General features: G+C 46.9%; 1 protein-coding gene across 2 annotated transcripts in view; it reads left to right on the top strand.

Annotated features, from left to right (window-relative positions):
• The window catches only part of Clpb (ClpB family mitochondrial disaggregase), a 137,642-nt gene extending 121,371 nt beyond the window's left edge, over positions 1 to 16,271 (top strand). For both annotated transcript variants that reach the window (XM_090348372.1, XM_090348371.1), the window contains 9 exons: positions 1,139 to 1,216; positions 3,122 to 3,177; positions 9,117 to 9,161; positions 9,509 to 9,670; positions 14,200 to 14,356; positions 14,975 to 15,048; positions 15,151 to 15,270; positions 15,487 to 15,591; positions 15,958 to 16,271. In XM_090348372.1, coding sequence (XP_090204498.1) covers positions 1,139 to 1,216; positions 3,122 to 3,177; positions 9,117 to 9,161; positions 9,509 to 9,670; positions 14,200 to 14,356; positions 14,975 to 15,048; positions 15,151 to 15,270; positions 15,487 to 15,591; positions 15,958 to 16,206 — 1,046 coding nt within the window. In that variant the 3' untranslated portion in view covers positions 16,207 to 16,271. The remainder of the gene's footprint in view (positions 1 to 1,138; positions 1,217 to 3,121; positions 3,178 to 9,116; positions 9,162 to 9,508; positions 9,671 to 14,199; positions 14,357 to 14,974; positions 15,049 to 15,150; positions 15,271 to 15,486; positions 15,592 to 15,957) is intronic.
• The last annotated feature ends 1,779 nt before the right edge of the window (positions 16,272 to 18,050 follow it).

Genomic DNA, 18,050 nt, shown 5'->3' with positions numbered 1-18,050 from the left:
CAGTTCGAAGCCAGCCCAGCAGAAAAGGCTCTAAGATTCTTATCTCCAATTAACCAACAGAAAATCAGAAGTAGTGTTATGGCTCAAAATGATATATCTTAGCACAAAGAGGCTCCGGGACCGTGTCCAGGTCCTGAGTACAAGCCCCATGACCAACAAAAAAACAAAGTTACCTTTAGAAAAGGTAACTCTACAGTTTTTTGTGTGTGACTTGGTCATCTGTTTCCTCAGTTTTCCTGTTCAGTATAATGGAACTGAGAATACTTTCCCCTCAAGGTGTTTGGGTGGGTATTGAGTAAGTACATTGTTGGTAGATTTTCCAATTAAATCTAGCATACAACATGTTCAGTATGTGATGTTTCTGGTTCTGTCTCACTTGAGCAAAGCCTCTTAAGTATAACTCTCTTACTTCATAGTTGAGCGTGGAGTTTCCTAGCCTTAAATGACGCCTCTTGAATTTACTACACCTCTTGAAGAAGAACAGTTAGGGCCTTTTACAGCAAAATTGAACCCCAGAGAAACCTAGTACAGTTCCCCTCTTTATACCCTACCCCCACTGGAGGCCATGGTTAGCAGAGATGGGACTTACCCCTTCCGTGCCCAAGCTTCACACTACCTTTGATTGTCTTCCAGAAAATGCATTTAGGTATTTCCATTTCCTAATCCAGACAGCAGGCCAGACTTGGTTTTCCTAAATGGGAAGGAGCACAAAGTACACACCAGAGATCCCCAAGACCTGCCATAGGCTTCTTTCTCTCCACACACATAGTGAGTGGAGGGGGGTAAATAGCCAGAGCTAAAGTTTCTCTCCAATTCTCCTTCACCAATCCTCCACCCCCTTCACCTCCATTCACCATCCACCCGCCTTTCAGTTTCCCTGGCAACGCTGAGTGCTCATCCTGGAAAACTTTATCCGAAATCTGCTCTGGGCAGCTTTCCAAATCCATGCTAACCTGATTAGGTGTCTCTAGGGGCCTTGCCAACTAATCAGATTAGGCAGCACTAATGGTAGTGAGGACTTTGAGTGGGCGCAGAGCAGTAAAACATATTGTATACTTAGTGATAATTATCCTGCCTTTTGTGTCATTGATTTATCTGCCTCCCTCCCTGTCCCCCTGTGTTGTCTGTTTGGCCATAGCAATCCGGAGGAAAGAGAATGGCTGGTACGATGAAGAACACCCTCTGGTCTTCCTCTTCTTGGGATCATCCGGAATTGGTAATTGGCAGCAATCAGCCAGTGGGGAAGGAGAGCTGGGGGAGTGCCTCGCCTGGTGAGCCTGACATCCCCAGCTGCTGTGGGCCAGAGGTCACCACCCACCTCCACTTCAGCTCCAGAAGCAAACTGCCTCCTACTTGCCTAGTCACCAAGAAAGGCAACTGAACAAGAGAAGCTGTGGTGTGAGAGCTAATTTACCTGGAGGAACTGATTTTCAGGACCTGTTAGCCCAGGTCCAGGTGTTCTGCACTCCCAAGTCTGCCCTTTGAGAACAATTGAAACACCTTCACTGCCCAGTATACCAGCTGTATCAGGGCCTCATTTTAGGAAGCTAAGGAAAGCCTCAGTGACAAGCACTGTGCCAAGTGCACAATAGAACTGGTCACAGTAAAGAGTGTTTTTCTAACCAGTTTGGCCATGTTCTCTGAGGCATTCTCTTCCTCTCATTCTCCATCCTCATAGACTCCCGTCTCTTCCATTCTCACCTACCACCATTGGCTTAATGGGGATCTTCATGTTTAGCTGCCTCCTGTAACACCTTCATGGACCTAGCTCTCCTTCAGATGTCAAATCCTAACAAGTTACCAGCCTTTGACTATGCTACTGTATATACCACACAGTGACTTGCAGGGACTTTTACCATCATTCTAAATTACCACTGGTACTGTCATTGCTTTTTTTCTTTTTTTGCCAGTCCTGGGGCTTGAACTCAGGGCCTGAGCACTGTCCTTGGGCTTTCTCAATGCTAGAGCTCTACCACTTGAGCCATGGCACCATTTCTAGTTTTTTTTTTCTATGTATATGGTACTGAGGAATGAAACCTGGGTCTTCTTACATGTTAAGCAAGCACTCTTTACCACTAGGCCAATGTCCCAGCCCTGTTATTCCTTCTTTATGTCACAAAGAAAGACTTAATAGCCAGTGGAAGTTACTCTCAATTGATATTTGAGACAGTCTCCCTATTCATTCCAACCTGGCCTCAAACTCAACAATCTCCCTGCCTCTACCTTCCAAGTGCTGCAATTACTAGTGCATACCACCACACCTGGCCAGAAGGTACTCATCCCTCCCAGCCCCTATTTGGCAGTTCCAGTGCCTGGCTTCATGTCAAGGCCTGGCTGATCAGAGAATTGAGAGAAATGTAAGGAAATGAGACCAGAAATCAGGGCACTCCCAGGAAGAGCCTGAGCCTCAAAAGATCAGCTGGCTATGAGTTGTAAGATGCTAATACCGAGAAAAGACCTCAGTCCCTTCACATGCACACACATGAATTCAGATACAGGGCTGACTTTGATTCAGCTCCCAGCTTCACTGTTCATTCCCCATGTGATTCTGGGAGAGTATCTGAAACTCAGCATTCCATCCATAAAATATATGCCTTCCGGGGCTTGGAGTTTGGCCTAGTGGTAGAGTACTTGCCTAGCATACACGAAGACCTGGGTTCGATTCCTCATTACCTCATACATAGAAAAAAGCTGGAAGTTGTGCTGAGGCTCAAGTGATAGAGCTCTAGCCTTGAGATAGTCCAATGACAGTGCTCAGGCCCTGAGCTCAAGCCCAGGACTGGCAAAAAAAACAAACTAAAAAAAGCAATGACAGTACCAGTGGTCATTTGGAATGATGGTAAAAGTCCTGCAAGTCACTATGTGGTATATATAGTAGCATAGTCAAAGGTTGGTAACTTGTTAGGATTTGACATCTGAAGGAGAGCTAGGTCCATGTAGGTGTTACAAGAGACAGCTTAACCTCAAAATCCCCATTAAGACAATGGTGGTAGGTAAGACAACGGTGGTAGGACTGGCAAAAAAAAAAAAAAAAAAGTGCACACACACACATAGCTAGTATTCTTTCATTCTGGCAGATAGTCTTCTAGTCCTAACCCACTTCTCCCTTCTTTCTTATTAGGAAAAACAGAATTGGCCAAGCAGACAGCCAAATATATGCACAAAGATGCCAAAAAGGTAAGAGCTAAGACCAAAGCCTACTTTCAAGCCATAGAGGGAGACCTTGCTATGGTCTGGCATCAAAATCCCAGGCTCTCTGAATACGAAAAATGGTCTCTGACCTAGAAAGTGACTTCAGCTTTTGCTACCTATCATTCCAGGCATTTAGGCATGTTATCGAACCTTTTTGTGCCTTAGTGTCTGTATCTATGCAGAATAATCACCCTCGGCTTGCCTAACTCTTGGAGTTCTTAGGAGAATCCAATGTGATTTGTCCACACTACACTTGCTCTGTGCCAAGCACTGTGCTAACTGCACTAACCATGAAAGCAGCCTTAACTGAAGGCTGCTTCACAGTGAAGGCTTAGAGCCTTTACTATACAGCCTTCCCTAGGGCTCAGGCAGAACAGCTGTCCAGAGCAGGCAGGACCATGAATCTATCAGGAAAAAAAACAAGTACAGGGAATACCTGTTACTTCTCTCTATCATGCCTGAGCTTTTAAACCTAGTATCTTGTGCCTTCTGTTTAGGCTGTTTGTAGTAATCCTGTGGCTCAGAGCCCTGTATTCTTCCAGAAAAGGACCACCCCATCCCATTGTTTACACTTCTTTTTCCAAGGGCCTTTCAGTTGGACTCTAAGCTAATAGCACTGCCTTAGAAACAGAGATAAGCCAAATACCTTCTTACTGGCCTTCTCAGTATAGCTACTAAAGTCCCCTTCCCTACCAGCTGACGGAGAACCTCAATGTACTTGCCTAATTTCTGTCGGAAGCCTCCCAAAACCTCACAATGGAGTACCATGGAGTTGCTTAGGCCTCCGTGGGTCTAGTGATCCAGACACACACTGCTGGTCTCCTGTTCTGCTTGTGGCCGCCCTCAGCCCTTGCCACTTCCCCAAGAGCCTAGCAACCACAGAAATAAGGAAGCTGAGCTTCTTCCTTCTTAAGAACTAGAAGAAGCTTCTCAAGCCTCCCAGACTGTGCCAGGACTTTGCTCTGCCCTAGCCAAATGCAGAGCAGACCCACTAAGCAGGCAGGCAGGCAGGCAAAAAGCAGTGCACAGCATGCTAATGTGTGCTCCAACCAAATAGCGAATAACGTTTGGAAGACAATTCATCAGGTTGGCAGCGATTGAAACAATTAGCACTCTGCAAAGGGCCATAAACTAGCAAGACTATTAGGGAAGATGCAGTTACGGGCAGGAACCACCTGATTAGGGATGAAGAATTCGGATTGGTTTAATTTTAATACTGTCAGAAAGGTTAATATTTAATTACAAATTATAATCTCCTTATCCGAGCTGTCTTAATATGTCTTCATCCACTGTAGAAGTAGAAGGAAAATATCTGCTGACTTGCTGGTGTGGAAAGGAGAGGGACTTGGGAAAAGACTGATGATGCAAGTGTTTTTTTTTTAGTTGGGAGACATTTCCCTAGGGCAGGGGTCCCACAGGCAGAATGATGGCATCCTTTCTCCAAGCCTCACCCAGAAGGAAGGAGCACTATCACCTGCCCTCACCTTCTGTTGGAGACAGCAAGCTGTCCTGGGCAAAAATCTCTGGAGCTAGCCACTTCTTGGCTCAGATTCTATTTCTGCTTTTTCCTGGCCCAGACAGGCATGTGCCTCAGAAATCTCAGCTCTCTTGCCATGGTAAAGCAATATAGTTCTGCAATGGGGGTTATCGTAGAGACCATAGCACTCAATGAGTACCAACTCCGTCGACCTGTGCTATTCTTCACTTCACAGCAGTGCAGATTCTGTTCTTACAGATTTTGTGAGGTGTAGCAACAGGGCTCACCTTGACCCACTTTGAAAATGAAGAAACTGAAGCCCTATAGTATAGTCTTGTCTAAGCCACTTTTTTTTTTTTTCCAAGTCCTGGGGCTTGGACTCAGGGTCCAAGAACTGTCCTTGAGCTTTCTCAAGGCTAGCACTCCATCACTAGGCCATACTGTCAGCCCTCAGCTCACTTTTTAGAGACAAAGTAAAATCGAAATCCAACTCATGGGGCTGGGAGTTTGGCCTAATGGAGTTTGGCCTAGTGGTAGAGTACTTGTCTAACATTCACAAAGACCTGGTTCAATTCCTTGGTACTGCATACATAGAAAAAGCCGGAAGTGGTGCTGTGGCTCAAGTGGTAGAGCATTAGGCTTTATGAAAGCCTAAAGACAGTGCTCAGGCCCTACGTTCAAGCCCTAGGACTGGCAAAAAATAAAAATAAAAATCCAAATCCTCTCTCAATGCCATTGTTTACAGCTGCTCAAAGAGGCTACATTGCTGGGCTGAGAGTTTGGCCTAGTGGTAGAGTGCTTGCCTAGCATGCACAAAGACCCGGGTTCGATTCCTCAGTACCATATACACAGAAAAAAGCCAGAAGTGGTGCTGAGGCTCAAGTGGTAAAGCTCTAGCCTTAAAAAAGTCCAAGGACAGTGCTCAGGCCCTGAGCTCAAGCCCAGGACTGGCAAAAAAAAAAAAAAAAAAAAAAGAGGCTACATTGCAAATTTGTCAGTTTGTCCATTTCACATAGAGAGATGGGAGGCATGATAGTCCCCCCTACACACACACATACACACACACACACACACACACACACACCTCCAAAAAGTAAAAATACAGTTTTAAATCATGGATGAGTCCTCTGTAAAGCATCTAGTTTTATAAGGCCTGTGGACCAACTCGCTGCAGAATATGTTTAAAAGGTAATTTTGGCCCGCTTTGAGCCCTTCAGTATCTCCTAGACTGTGAGCTGTGTAAATTTGTGTATGTGATACTTCAGGGCTCAAGGAGTGTGATCCTTAGTTTCCTCATTTGTAAAGAGATTGATACCTCCAGACCGCCCACAGGGCATTAAACAATGCCACAATATTTTAAATCCGATCTACTTAGGAGATATTTTTTTCTCTCATTCTCTATACCATTTTTCACAAAATGAACAGTTTTGTTAACATCACTAATAGACTTAATGATCCTTGAGGGCTAGAGGTATGCTCAATAGTAGAGCATGTGCCCAGCACATTCAAGACCCCAAGTTCAAACCCACAGTACTGAAGAGTGGGGGAGGGTGGTAAGGGAAATAGTCCTTGAAAAGAAGCTTAATGTTATTATATGATGTCCTTATGAGGTAGGCTAGCCCGAAAGACTTGCAGCTACAGTGGTAGTGCCATCTCTGCCCTATTCTGTAGGATTAGCATTGGCCTCTGTTTACGTTTTCCTTGTTTTTATACTGGTGCCCATCCCTATGGATTGTTAGGAAGGCTAAGTGACGTTAATGACATAAAATGTTAAGCACCAATCTTAGCATGTAATAGGTAATTTCATTTTCTATTCCTGTAGTTGTCATTAGCTCACTTTGTAAATACACAATGATTCCAGTGCAGAAAACCAAGCCCAAAGCTGTCCAGATCTAACCCATGATCTTCCTGCCTCATCCTCCTCATTGATTCCTGGCCTGGGCCACCACGGTTGGAAAGTTATCCAAGTCTATGGTGCAAGTCTTCAGAAGAACTGGGGTGGAAAACCAAGTCACATGCTATCAATAAGCTCTAGAGTCTATATTTGTTATATACTTGGAGTCTGATAATTAAGCCTGCATGACATCATAATCTATGACTTAGTGTCTCATCTATAAACTGAGAATAATAGTACTTACCTCACAGACTTGTATTTGATCTAAGCTTTTAAAAATATTTTAATTGTTTAATTGTTATTATAAAGGTGATATACAGAAGAGTTACAGTTACATAAGTCAGGTAAAAAGTATATTTCTGTTTGGACAGAGTCATCCCTTACCTTGTTCTCTCCCAGTTTTTTGTTCTTTTGTTTGGGGAAGTGGGTTTTGTTTTTGCCAGTTTTGGGGCTTGAACTCAGGGTCTGAGCACTGTCCCTGAGCTTCTTTTGCTCAAGGCTAGCACTCTACCACTTGAGCCAGTACTAGGGCTTGAACTCAGAGCCTGAGCACCATCCCTGGGACTTTTTTTGCCAGTCTTGAGCCTTGAACTCAGGGCCTGAGCACTGTCCTTGGACTTTCTCAAGGTTAGAGCTCTACCACTTGAGCCTCAGCACCACTTCCAGCTTTTTTCTATGTATGTGGTATTGAGGAATTGAACCCTGGTCTTCGTGCATGCTAGGCAAGCACTCTACCACTAGGCCAAACTCCTGGCCTCCTTAGGCTTTTTCTCAAGACTAGAGCTCTACCACTTGAGCCAAAGCACCACTCCCAGCTTTTTTTCTATGTATGTGATACTGAGGAATCAAACCTGGGTCTTCATACATGCTAGGCAAGGACTCTACCACTAGCCATGCTCCAGCCCCCCAGCTTTTTCTATTTATGTAATACTGAGAAATTTGCTTCATACATGCAAAGCAAGCACTCTACCACTAAGCCATATTCCCAGCCCCTCTCCAACTTTTGATCTAAGGTTTTTATAGAAGGGGTGAGGAGCCTTTTCTCTGTCAAGGGCCATATGAATATTTCTAACATCATTTACAAGCCATACGAAATTATTAATATAGACATATGACCAGAAGTAACTTGCAAGAAGTATACACATCTAACTCATCATGTACTAAAGGATGTCATTATTTATTTATTTATTTATGCCAGTCCTGGTTTGAACTCAGGGCCAGAGCACTGTCCTTGGGCCTTCTCAAGGCTAGTGCTCTACCACTTGAGCCACAGCACCACTTCTGGCTTTTTCTGTGTATGTGGTACCGAGGAATCAAACCTGGGTCTTTGTTCATGCTAGTTGAGCACTCTACCACTAGGCCAAACTCCCAGCTGCACTCCATACTTTTCATGCCCATCTTTTATACTGTTGCAGAAGCCTAGGTGTCTCATGGCTGAGCTGTGGAAGGATTCTCTAGAAATGCTGGTGGAGGCCCCATGCACTGATAGCAGTGCATTCCATCATGTGACCACTTTAATCTAAGTCCTTTCTCACCTCTTGGGTTAGATCTCTCCACATTCCCCAAGAGCGTGGTGTTGCCAGGAAATATAGACAGCATGCTCAAAGCTACACAGGCAGTGGCAGAATTGAGACTGAAAGTCAAGCTCCCTGGCTCCCTGCCCAAGCTCTTCCTACTTGCCTACCTCGGGTACAGAGTGACAGGACAGAAAACTAAAAGTACATGTCTGAGTGCCTTTTGATACAGCCCTACATTTCATACATAAATGTATGCCTTCCTCGGAGGGTCTTAGTGACATGTAATACACAGCTCTTGGGAGCAACAGGATTCAGCAAAGTATCTCTCAGTTGGTAGCATGTGCCAAATAAGAGGAAACCCAGGCTGCTGGATAGGCAGGGCACCTGTGAATACCTTCATAGTCCTGAAACTAACTCTCTATGACAAGGAAGGCGCATTAGCATGTCACTTCCCTGGAAATCACCCTAAAACCCAGTGGGGAAGAGAGGAGAGGGCCACATTATAAATAAATCTTTAACTAAAATTTAAGTGGAAGGAAGAAACCAAATAAATAAGCAAGCAAAGCACAGGGATGTTTGTCCCGCACAGACTGGCAAAGTTGAGGGCACTTGCCAAGTCCTCACTGCTATCTACAATGCTAGTGCTGACTTTGCCCATGATTGCCACCTCTCAGGATAAGATGCTTTATGAACAAGAACCAAGTAGTTCATGGTTGTACCCTGGCACACACAGAAAGCTCTCAAAAAGTGTGGAGTGATCTGACCAGTAAAAGGCTGCCTGAAGGATGGAATACCTGAATCAGATACAGAAGAGCAGATATAATTTACTTCATTACAGTTGAGAATGAGGGAATTTATGGGGGGAGTAGATGAGTGGGCGGAAAAGAAGCAAGGACCAGGAAAAATGTATCATGAGATTTGATATAAGATTGATGTGGCCCAAAGGCCTTGGCAGGAATAGTGAGGTGTTCTGTTTTGTGTCCTTTCTTTATCTCGTACCTCCACACACACTTGTACCCTGCTTGTTTCTAAACAGGGCTTCATCCGACTGGACATGTCTGAGTTCCAGGAGCGACACGAGGTAAGAGACTATTCTCAGGAATTATGGTGTTAAGCTCCTATCAACATAACCACCTTAGTGTTCTGTAGGACTTGGGATTCTGATAATTGCAGTAGCCCTGAGATTTGTCCTGGGAGGAGAAGGAAGAACCCAGAGTCATGCAGCAGGGTTTCTGACATGCGTTGCATAGAATTTACTCTGGAGTCTAGATGAAGAATAGCTGTCTGCCTTCCCATGAAGAAATGGCAGGATTTCTGCACACCAAGAAGGAAACAGCCAGAGTCCCTTTGATACTGGCAGGCTTCATGGCTTATAAAGCCATCTCTGTATAGAAATACTTTCCTAGTATATTTCCTTTCTTCCGCAAGGTGGCCAAGTTTATCGGATCTCCACCAGGCTACATCGGCCATGAGGAGGGTGGCCAGCTGACCAAGAAGTTGAAGCAGTGCCCCAATGCTGTAGTGCTCTTTGATGAAGTGGACAAGGCCCACCCTGATGTGCTCACCATCATGCTGCAGCTGTTTGATGAGGTAAAGCCTGGGCCACACTGGAAGGAAGGACACATGATCTTTCCATGGCTTCTTACTCCCCACCTCCATGTGTGCACTCAGTCACCTGGGGGCTGTACTGTGCTGGCTGGTCCTTCAGAGCTCACACATGCAGCTCTTGAGGTACTCTGAGGATCAAGTACACAGCTATGGAGCCACATCCAACCCTACCCTTGAGCTTCTGTTTAGGAGACATGATCATAGCTTTGAACTTTATATGCCGTACACTTCTAAGAAATGTATCTATAGGCCAGGAATTTGGCCTAGTGGTAGAGTGCTTGCCTAGCATGTATGACCACCCAGGTTTGATTCCTCGGTACCACATATATAGAAAAAAGCCAGAAATGTTGCTGTGGCTCAAGTGGTAGAGCTCTAGCCTTGAAAAAACCCAAGGACAGTCAGTGCTCAAGCCCTGAGCCCAAGCCCAGTCCTGGCAAAAAAAAAAAAAAAGAAGAAGAAAGAAAAGGAAAAAAGAAATGTAAGAAGTGTACTAAATTGTCCAAAATCCCACTAAAGGAATGAGATAGTTACTGCTCCCATCTAACATGTGGACACTTAAGTTAAATGAAGCAAGAGTAGTAATTCGCATGTGGTAACATAGCTGAGAAGGCAAAATTGAGGATTCTAACCCAAGGAGCTCTTTCTAGAGCCCATAGCTTAAATGATTGCCACATAACAAGGGCCAAAGAGCAAGGCCAGTCTACAAAGAAGCACACAAAATGAGCAAACTAAAGAGTCTTCAGGTGACGAGACCTGGTCTAAAGTAGGGTTGTGATCTGGAGAGAGCTCTTAGAAGATTGCCTATTAGGGCTGGGAATGTAACTTAATATAGAGTGCTTGCCTAGCACGCATAAAGCCCTGGATTCAATTCCTCAGTACCACATAAAGGCCAAAGGTAGTACTGGTAGAGTGTTACCCTTGAGCAAAAGAAGTTCAAGGACGGCCAGGAGTTTGGCCTAATGGTAGATTGCTTGCCTAGCATGCACGAAGACCCGGGTTCAATTCCTCAGTACCACATACATAGAAAAAAGCTGGAAATGGTGCTGAGGCTCAAGTGGTAGAGCTTTAGCCTTGAGAAAGTCCAAGGACAGTGCTCAGGCCCTGAGCTTAAGCCCAGGACTGGCAAAAAAAAAAAAAAAAAGTTCAGGGACATTGCCCAGGCCCTGAGTTCAAGCCCCCAGGACTGGCCAAAAAAAAAAAGATACATATATATATGAAATATATATTTATTATATGATTACCTGTGAGAAGAAGGAGGAGCCAGATATGAACAAGTGATTCTGAGTGGACTAATTAGTGTCTGGACAACTGCTGCCATCTGCTGAGGCAGGTATCATGGGCAGCCGATTGGTAAGGAAGGAGGCCCTGAGGTTTGGGATTGCTCAAAGTTACTGATGGAGATGCTTGAGTTGCATCCATTTATGGTGTCTGAAAGAAGCATCTGACTGAAAGTCACAGTTCAATTCAAGAAGGTAAATAGAGGTGTGGTTCAAGCGGGAGAGAGCTAGCCTTGAGCAAAAAGGACAATTCCCAAGCCTGAGTTCAGACCCCAGTACTAGCACTGTGTACAAGAGACAGTTACATGTGCAAAGGAAGGATTGCTTGGCACTAATCAGGGAATGTTTGAAGAAGAAATCCTACAGAGGTGAAGACAATACTCAGCTAATTTACTTATTCACGGGCACTGTGTCGAGCAGAGGGTCCACGGACAAAACAAACACAGCCCTGCCTTTACCTCACAGATGAATGGAGAAGACCAGCAGCTAGAAAGTAGTTCCATCTTCTGGAGTAGCTACTGTAACTCAGACATGAAGCAATGCATTCCCATGCATGAAGTCCCTGGGCCCTGACCTCACCACACACAGCACAGAGGCTGGGTTACTTCCAAGCAATTCCAAGAGCCCAAGAAGCACTAAGAAAAGACAGGCTCTTGGGAGCCCCCCATCTCCTTTCCCTTTATTCATACATAAGGAAGTATGGAAGTGAGGAAGTAGCCCCCTACCCTAGATGTCTACACTTATCACTGGTGGAAGGAGGGAGAGGGACATGTTAATTGCCAAGGAAACTAGGAAAGAGAGACAGGCACTCAAAGTCATCCTTTGGGTCAGTTGTGCACTGCACCTGCTCCCCTCATCCACCTGGGACTCATCCTGCAGCCCAGTTATGAGCAGAGCTTTGATCTTGTAGAATGAAATTGCTGCTAAGTTATTGCTCTGGCCAAGATGACAGTGTGTGAACTCAGTCCTTGGGGATCACAGTGTGGACTCACACTGTGTCATATGCCCATGCCTGGGCATATCACACAGGCACCCAGACAAGGCCCCAAATTAGACCTGCTCCAGTGAGTTCTGTCATGGGAGAGCATGTAAGCAGGGGTGAGAGTGGAGAGCTGGGGCCAAAAGCTCAAGGTATCTACTTGCACCCTGCCTCCCCTTTTATCACTTCAAGGCAGGGAGAGACTGGGGCTAGAGGCACTGGTAAAGCAGGGCTAGAAAACATGCCCAGTGCCCAGTAGCTACTCTCCCTCCTTGCCCACCCGTGAGGCAGAGCTGGGTTTGTCAATGCATGGTCTGTCGATGGCAGGGCTGACCCAGAGTCAGGCCCATGCCAGCCAGGAAGGAGGAGGTCTGAGAGGATGGTAAGAGACTGAATGCGGCCCAGATAGGGCAATAATTCTCAGTGGTATACAGAGTATGTTCTCTGGCTCTGCCCATGTCCCAGGCAACCCAGCAAGGTTCTCTCTTTTACCCTCCCAAAGTCTGCAAAGGATACAGACTGAATTTAGCCCAATTCTGAGAAAATATTGGGCATAAGGCACCACTAGGATGCCCTCTGTAGCCTGGTACAGCGGGAAGGGTATGACTCTGGGACCAGTCAGAGACCTGAACAAAGCACTAGTTTCTTTGTGAAGGGCATAAGTGCATGTATCTCTGAGGTGCCTGTTAAGGATTCAGACCCTCAGCAGGTTAGTGTTAGGCACCTCTCTATACCCAATCCTGTGTCAGATCAGTGATGGGCATCCCCAGCCTCTGCCCTGGAGAAGCTCCCTTCTAGTAGATAGGGTACATGGAAAGCACAGGCAGAGCACTGCCCTGATGGCAGAAGTGTCCTGCTTAGCACTTTCTGTTGTAGTGTATTCAGTACCACTGGATAGCAGTAATTCAAGATTTGCTGACTATTCAAGGCTCCATACACTTTTTTTTTTTGCCAGTCCTGGGCTTAAGTATGTGGTACCAAGTACTTGAACCCGGGTCTTTGTGCATGCTAGGCAAACACTCTATCACTAGGCTAAACTCCTGGCAAGGCTCTATACTCTTGACCCCATTGATTCCAGTCCTGGGGCTTGAACTCAGGGCCTAGGTACTATCCCTGAGCTGCTTCTTCTTTTTTTTTTTTTTTTTTTTTGCCAGTCCTGGGCTTGGGCTCAGGGCCTGAGCACTGTCCTTGGACTTTCTCAAGGCTAGAGCTCTACCACTTGAGCCTCAGCACCACTTCCGGCTCTTTTCTATGTATGTGGTACCAAGGAATCGAACCGGGTCTTCGTGCATGCTAGGCAAGCACTATAACCACTAGGCCAAACTCCCGGCCCCCCTGAGCTTCTTTTGCTCAAGGCTAGCCATTCTACCACTTGAGCCACAACTCTCCTTCTGTTGTTGTTGTTTTGTTTTTTTTGGGGGGGGGGTAGTTTATTGCTTGGGCTGGCTTTAAACCATGATCCTCATATCTCAGCCTCCTGAGTAGCTAGGGTTACAAACAGGAGCTACCAGCACCTAGCCAAAATGTTATACTTGTATAATTCTTCTGTCTTTTCCCTCTGCTATGTGTTCCCTTTCTCCTTGGTGTTCCTGTCCACACTGTAGGTAGATGCCTTTTCCTGGGTCTTGTCTAGAAAGGAGTAAACATTCCAAGGAAACTTCCCTAGTTCTGGTTCAAGGAAGAACCTGACTTCATCCCTGTCAGAATAGATAATGGCTTCAAGCTACAGTTTATTCCATGTCATCTGCTGAAGTAATAACCGCTCTGGCCATTAGCACCATACTTCCTGAAGCTCTTTTACCAGTGCAAGCACATCTGGTCCTCAGAATCACCCTCTAATGCATTCTCCCTCTGAGCTACTGCAGAAAACAGCTTTCCTTCATCATCATTGGCATTGCACATTACTTGGGTCTCACTTCCCCTCTAGATTAGAACTGTGAAGAAGGCTTAAGTGATAACCACTACCCAACCTAGAGTCCCACCTGGTGTGAGCCTTCAAGACAGTGTCTTGGATAAGGCCTCAGCCTGTCCTTTGGACACCAGATCATGTGTACCCTGAGATAGTACCAAGTACAGGTGCTGTCCTCATGTGGAGGCCTCTGTCAGTGGAATTGTTGTATCCAGGATGCATCCTGTGCCCAGGGGCAACAGTATAGAAGAAGGATTTGGGGATTTGTCCTGAAAGATATGTATACCACCTGTGCTGAGCCTGCCTACCCACAGCTCCCTGATGTGCCATCCCCGATGTTTGTCAGGGCCGGCTGACAGATGGGAAGGGGAAGACCATCGACTGTAAGGATGCCATCTTCATCATGACTTCCAATGTGGCCAGTGAGGAGATTGCACAGCATGCACTACAGCTGAGGCAAGAAGCTTTGGAGTTGAGCCGTAACCGCATTGCTGAGAACCTTGGTAAGGTATATGACCTGAGCTGAGCTGTCTTGATATGTGATTGGGCCACCAGCACTCCTGAGGGCAGAGATGTCATTAGTGTCTTGAGCCCATGTGAGGTCCTAGAGCAGATGCTAGGCACCATACCATAGAGCGAGGGAACAGCCAAATGTTCCCCGCTTCGCAGGAAGAGAGTACATATCCTTTGCACAGACCTGCTGGATGACAGAGCCACCCAAGTTTCTCCTAAGAGACTCTGAGGGCATGGAAGGTCAGAAACTAGATGGAAATTGCCTATCTTTTGAGCAGGGGGCTGACTTCCTATGTATATGGGCCGAGGAAAATGGATCACATAGAAGCTATGTCTGCCCCCTTTCTGCTCAGAATGAGCCCTTGCAGCCTTTTTCCTGCCAGGTTTGACTCTTCTCCCTATGAACCCCAGCACCTGGCTGAGGAACTCCAGGTTTGTGACACATAGAGAGCTGAAAGGACCCAGTAGTAAAGGAGTTAAGAAGCCAAGGCCCAGAGAACCTTAGATCCCAACAGGACTGGAGCTCAGGCTTTCTCTATGGGTGGAGTAAAGCCATAGGCACAGCTTCTGGTGCATGAAGAAAGCAGTTCACGGTTCCTTCTCTGCAGGGGATGTCCAAATGAGTGACAAGATCACCATCTCAAAGAACTTCAAGGAGAATGTGATCCGCCCCATCCTAAAAGTAAGAGTCTTTCTTGCTGAGAACTTAGCCATTAGGATCCGGCAGTTTCCCTCCTTACCTCCCCACTCACTGAGCCCACCTCACCCTAATCTGGCCTTGCAGGCACACTTCCGGAGAGATGAGTTTCTAGGGAGGATCAATGAGATCGTCTACTTCCTCCCCTTCTGCCACTCAGAGCTCATCCAGCTAGTCAACAAGGAACTGAACTTCTGGGCCAAGAGAGTAAGAAGGGACTGCCTATGGGTAGGGCTGGGGCACATGTCCACCAGAATTCTGGATTGGAAACGATCCTTCAAAAAGGTGGACCCCCCCCCTCCCCACCATGAGGTTGGGGACACTGCCCCAGCAGCTCATAGGCCCAGGCCTCAGGCCAGTATGGTAAGAGATGGAACATGCACTGGGCCCCATGCAAACAGGCTTCTCTCTAACCTGTCTTAGGCCAAGCAGAGGCACAACATCACATTGCTGTGGGACCGTGAGGTGGCCGACGTGTTAGTTGACGGCTACAATGTACACTATGGCGCCCGCTCCATCAAACACGAGGTGAGCAGAAACTGGAGAAGTGAGACACCTCTCTATCCCTTTGGCTAGTGCCCTGAAGCCCAATTCCTCAGCTCTCACTCTGCCTTCTTAAAATCTGGGTGCTGAAACTGTCTCCCTTTTCAGAATCAAAAATACAAGGTGGTCAGCTAAAAAAGCACTGTATGGAAAGTAACCCAAGTGTGATCCCTGCCTGGAATGAGAACTGGGCTAGAAACCTCAGAAATGAACATTGTAGAGCCTTTAGCCTCATCCTGCAGGCTCGGTACCATTAACACCACATTGCAGATAAAACCAAGGGTCGGAGCAGCAAGTGACAGGCTCAGGCCGTCAGCGACGAGCATGTCATTCATCTTCCATCCCCTGCAGGTCGAGCGCCGTGTGGTCAACCAGCTGGCAGCAGCCTATGAACAGGACCTGCTACCAGGGGGCAGCACCTTGCGCATCACTGTGGAAGACTCGGACAAGCAGCTACTCAAGAGCCCGGGAATGCCCTCACCCCAGGCCGAGAAGCGACTACCCAAGCTGCGGCTGGAGATCATCGATAAGGACAGCAAGACCCGCAAACTAGACATCCGGGCACCACTCCACCCTGAGAAGGTGTGCTATACCATCTAGCTTCCACCTGCCTGTGTGTGCCCTGAACACCCAATAAAGGCCCCTCGCTGTGGCATGGCAACTGACCTCCCTTCCCCTGTGCCTCTCCCTAAGCCTTGCTACCCTCCTCACAGCCCCAGCAGAACAGGTCTCACCTCTCCTATCATGGTTGTGGGTCCACTGGTTAGCAGCCCCAGTCTCCAGGTGAGAAGCTACCTCCTGTCTCTCCAGGCAAGAAACAGCAAGGTCCCTGAATCCACTAGAACTTTGCCATGTTCCCAGATGCTCTGTACAGCAGCTAGGATGAGATCCAACTGGAAGAAGACAGGGAACCAGCCCAGGATATACCATCCTCCGCTGGTGCTCGTGTAGTGTAGGACCCAGGATGTCCTGGGCGTGGGGGAGTGGAATGCAGAGCTCTCCCATTTTATTGTCTTCAGTTACCTCTTTTCTGTACCCTAGCATTCTGAGGCAAAGGAGCCCACAGAACTCCAGCCCTGAGATGAGGCAAACATAGAGCACATACCTGTGCTGCCCAACTAGGTTGTTATCTCATGCTGCTGTTTCTAGACAGCAGTCCCACAAGATGCTGTAAGCTCAACTTCCAGGAGCTGTCAGGCTGGGGTGGGGTGTGGGGGGAGGGGGGTCAGTAGATCAGGATTGGTACAGCCATCAAGCTGCCTCAGTCCTGTCTTAGTCCAGCTAAGGGAGCCACTTTACACAGTCTATGTTAGTGGGTTTGGACAGCATGGTCCATGAGGAAGGCAGGACACAGTAAGGCCTGGTGCAGTTACCTCACCTAACCACTCCATTCACCACTCTATGGTGTTAGCTAGTCTTTCAGAAAGCAGTGCATGGTAGGGGGCGGAGGGGAACCCGTGCCTTGTGTGATGGAAGAACGTCTGAGCAAGGTCAAGGCAATCAGAATTCAGAATGTGGCCTTTAGTTGGCCAGCTCTCACTGCCTGAGAGACTGCTGTACTGTTCTTGACTTTTTTGGTTTAAAATCATTTTAAACAGGTGAGTGTGACTGAGGTGTTAGAATACCAGCCTTGAGCCAAAAAGCCAGCCAAAAGAGCATTTGAGGCCCTGCCTGAGTTTATGCCCCAGTTCTAGCGCGCACACACAAATACACATACACACAAACACAATAGACACCAAACATGATGGCTCACACCTGTAATCCTAGCTACTCAGGAGGCCGAGATCTGAGGATTGCAGTTCAAAACCAGCCCAGGCACAAAAGTCTGTGAGACTCTTACCCCCAGTTAACCACTAGAAAACCAAAAGTGGCACTGTGGCTCAAAGGTAGCCTTGAGCTGAAGATCTCAGGGACAGCACCCAAGCCCAAAGTTGAAGCCCCATGACTGACAAAAAAGAAAAAAAAGGACATAGAAAATTATAGTCCTCATAGACCTTTCCCCCAGTTCATAAGACAAACATTACATAAAGCCATACTGTAATGAGAAAAATCAGAACATGTCATAGTGGCAATACTGCTGACGTGCAGTACTTGAATTTTGCCCAATTTTCCCTCCTTTGTACTTTTCCTGGTCTAGCTTAAAGCCAGGACAGCCCACACTGTACACAGTGTCATGTTCCATCTCTTTCATCCACCAACCTATGGTAGCTCCTTCTGCCTCTCCTGGCCACGATGCTTCTGAGGAGTCCAAGTTGTGTTGTAGAAGGCCCTGCCCCCAACATTTGGGCTTGTCTACTGTGTCCACAGCAGAGTGAGGTGGGGGTGGTATCTGCTGAGGTCATGTAGTCACTGCCATGCCCTTGGTGCCTCCCAGCAGCCAATCTGGTCTGCTCATGTACCCCTGAAGTTAAGCTGGGTATGCTAGATGTCACCACTGGAAAACT

The sequence above is a fragment of the Megascapheus bottae genome, chromosome 16 (genome assembly GCF_031878675.1).
Source record: "Megascapheus bottae isolate mThoBot1 chromosome 16, mThoBot2.hap1, whole genome shotgun sequence".
NCBI lineage: Eukaryota > Metazoa > Chordata > Mammalia > Rodentia > Geomyidae > Megascapheus > Megascapheus bottae.
The sequence above is the reverse complement of the archived record's forward strand: the minus strand, read 5'-3'. Positions and strand labels throughout refer to the sequence as shown.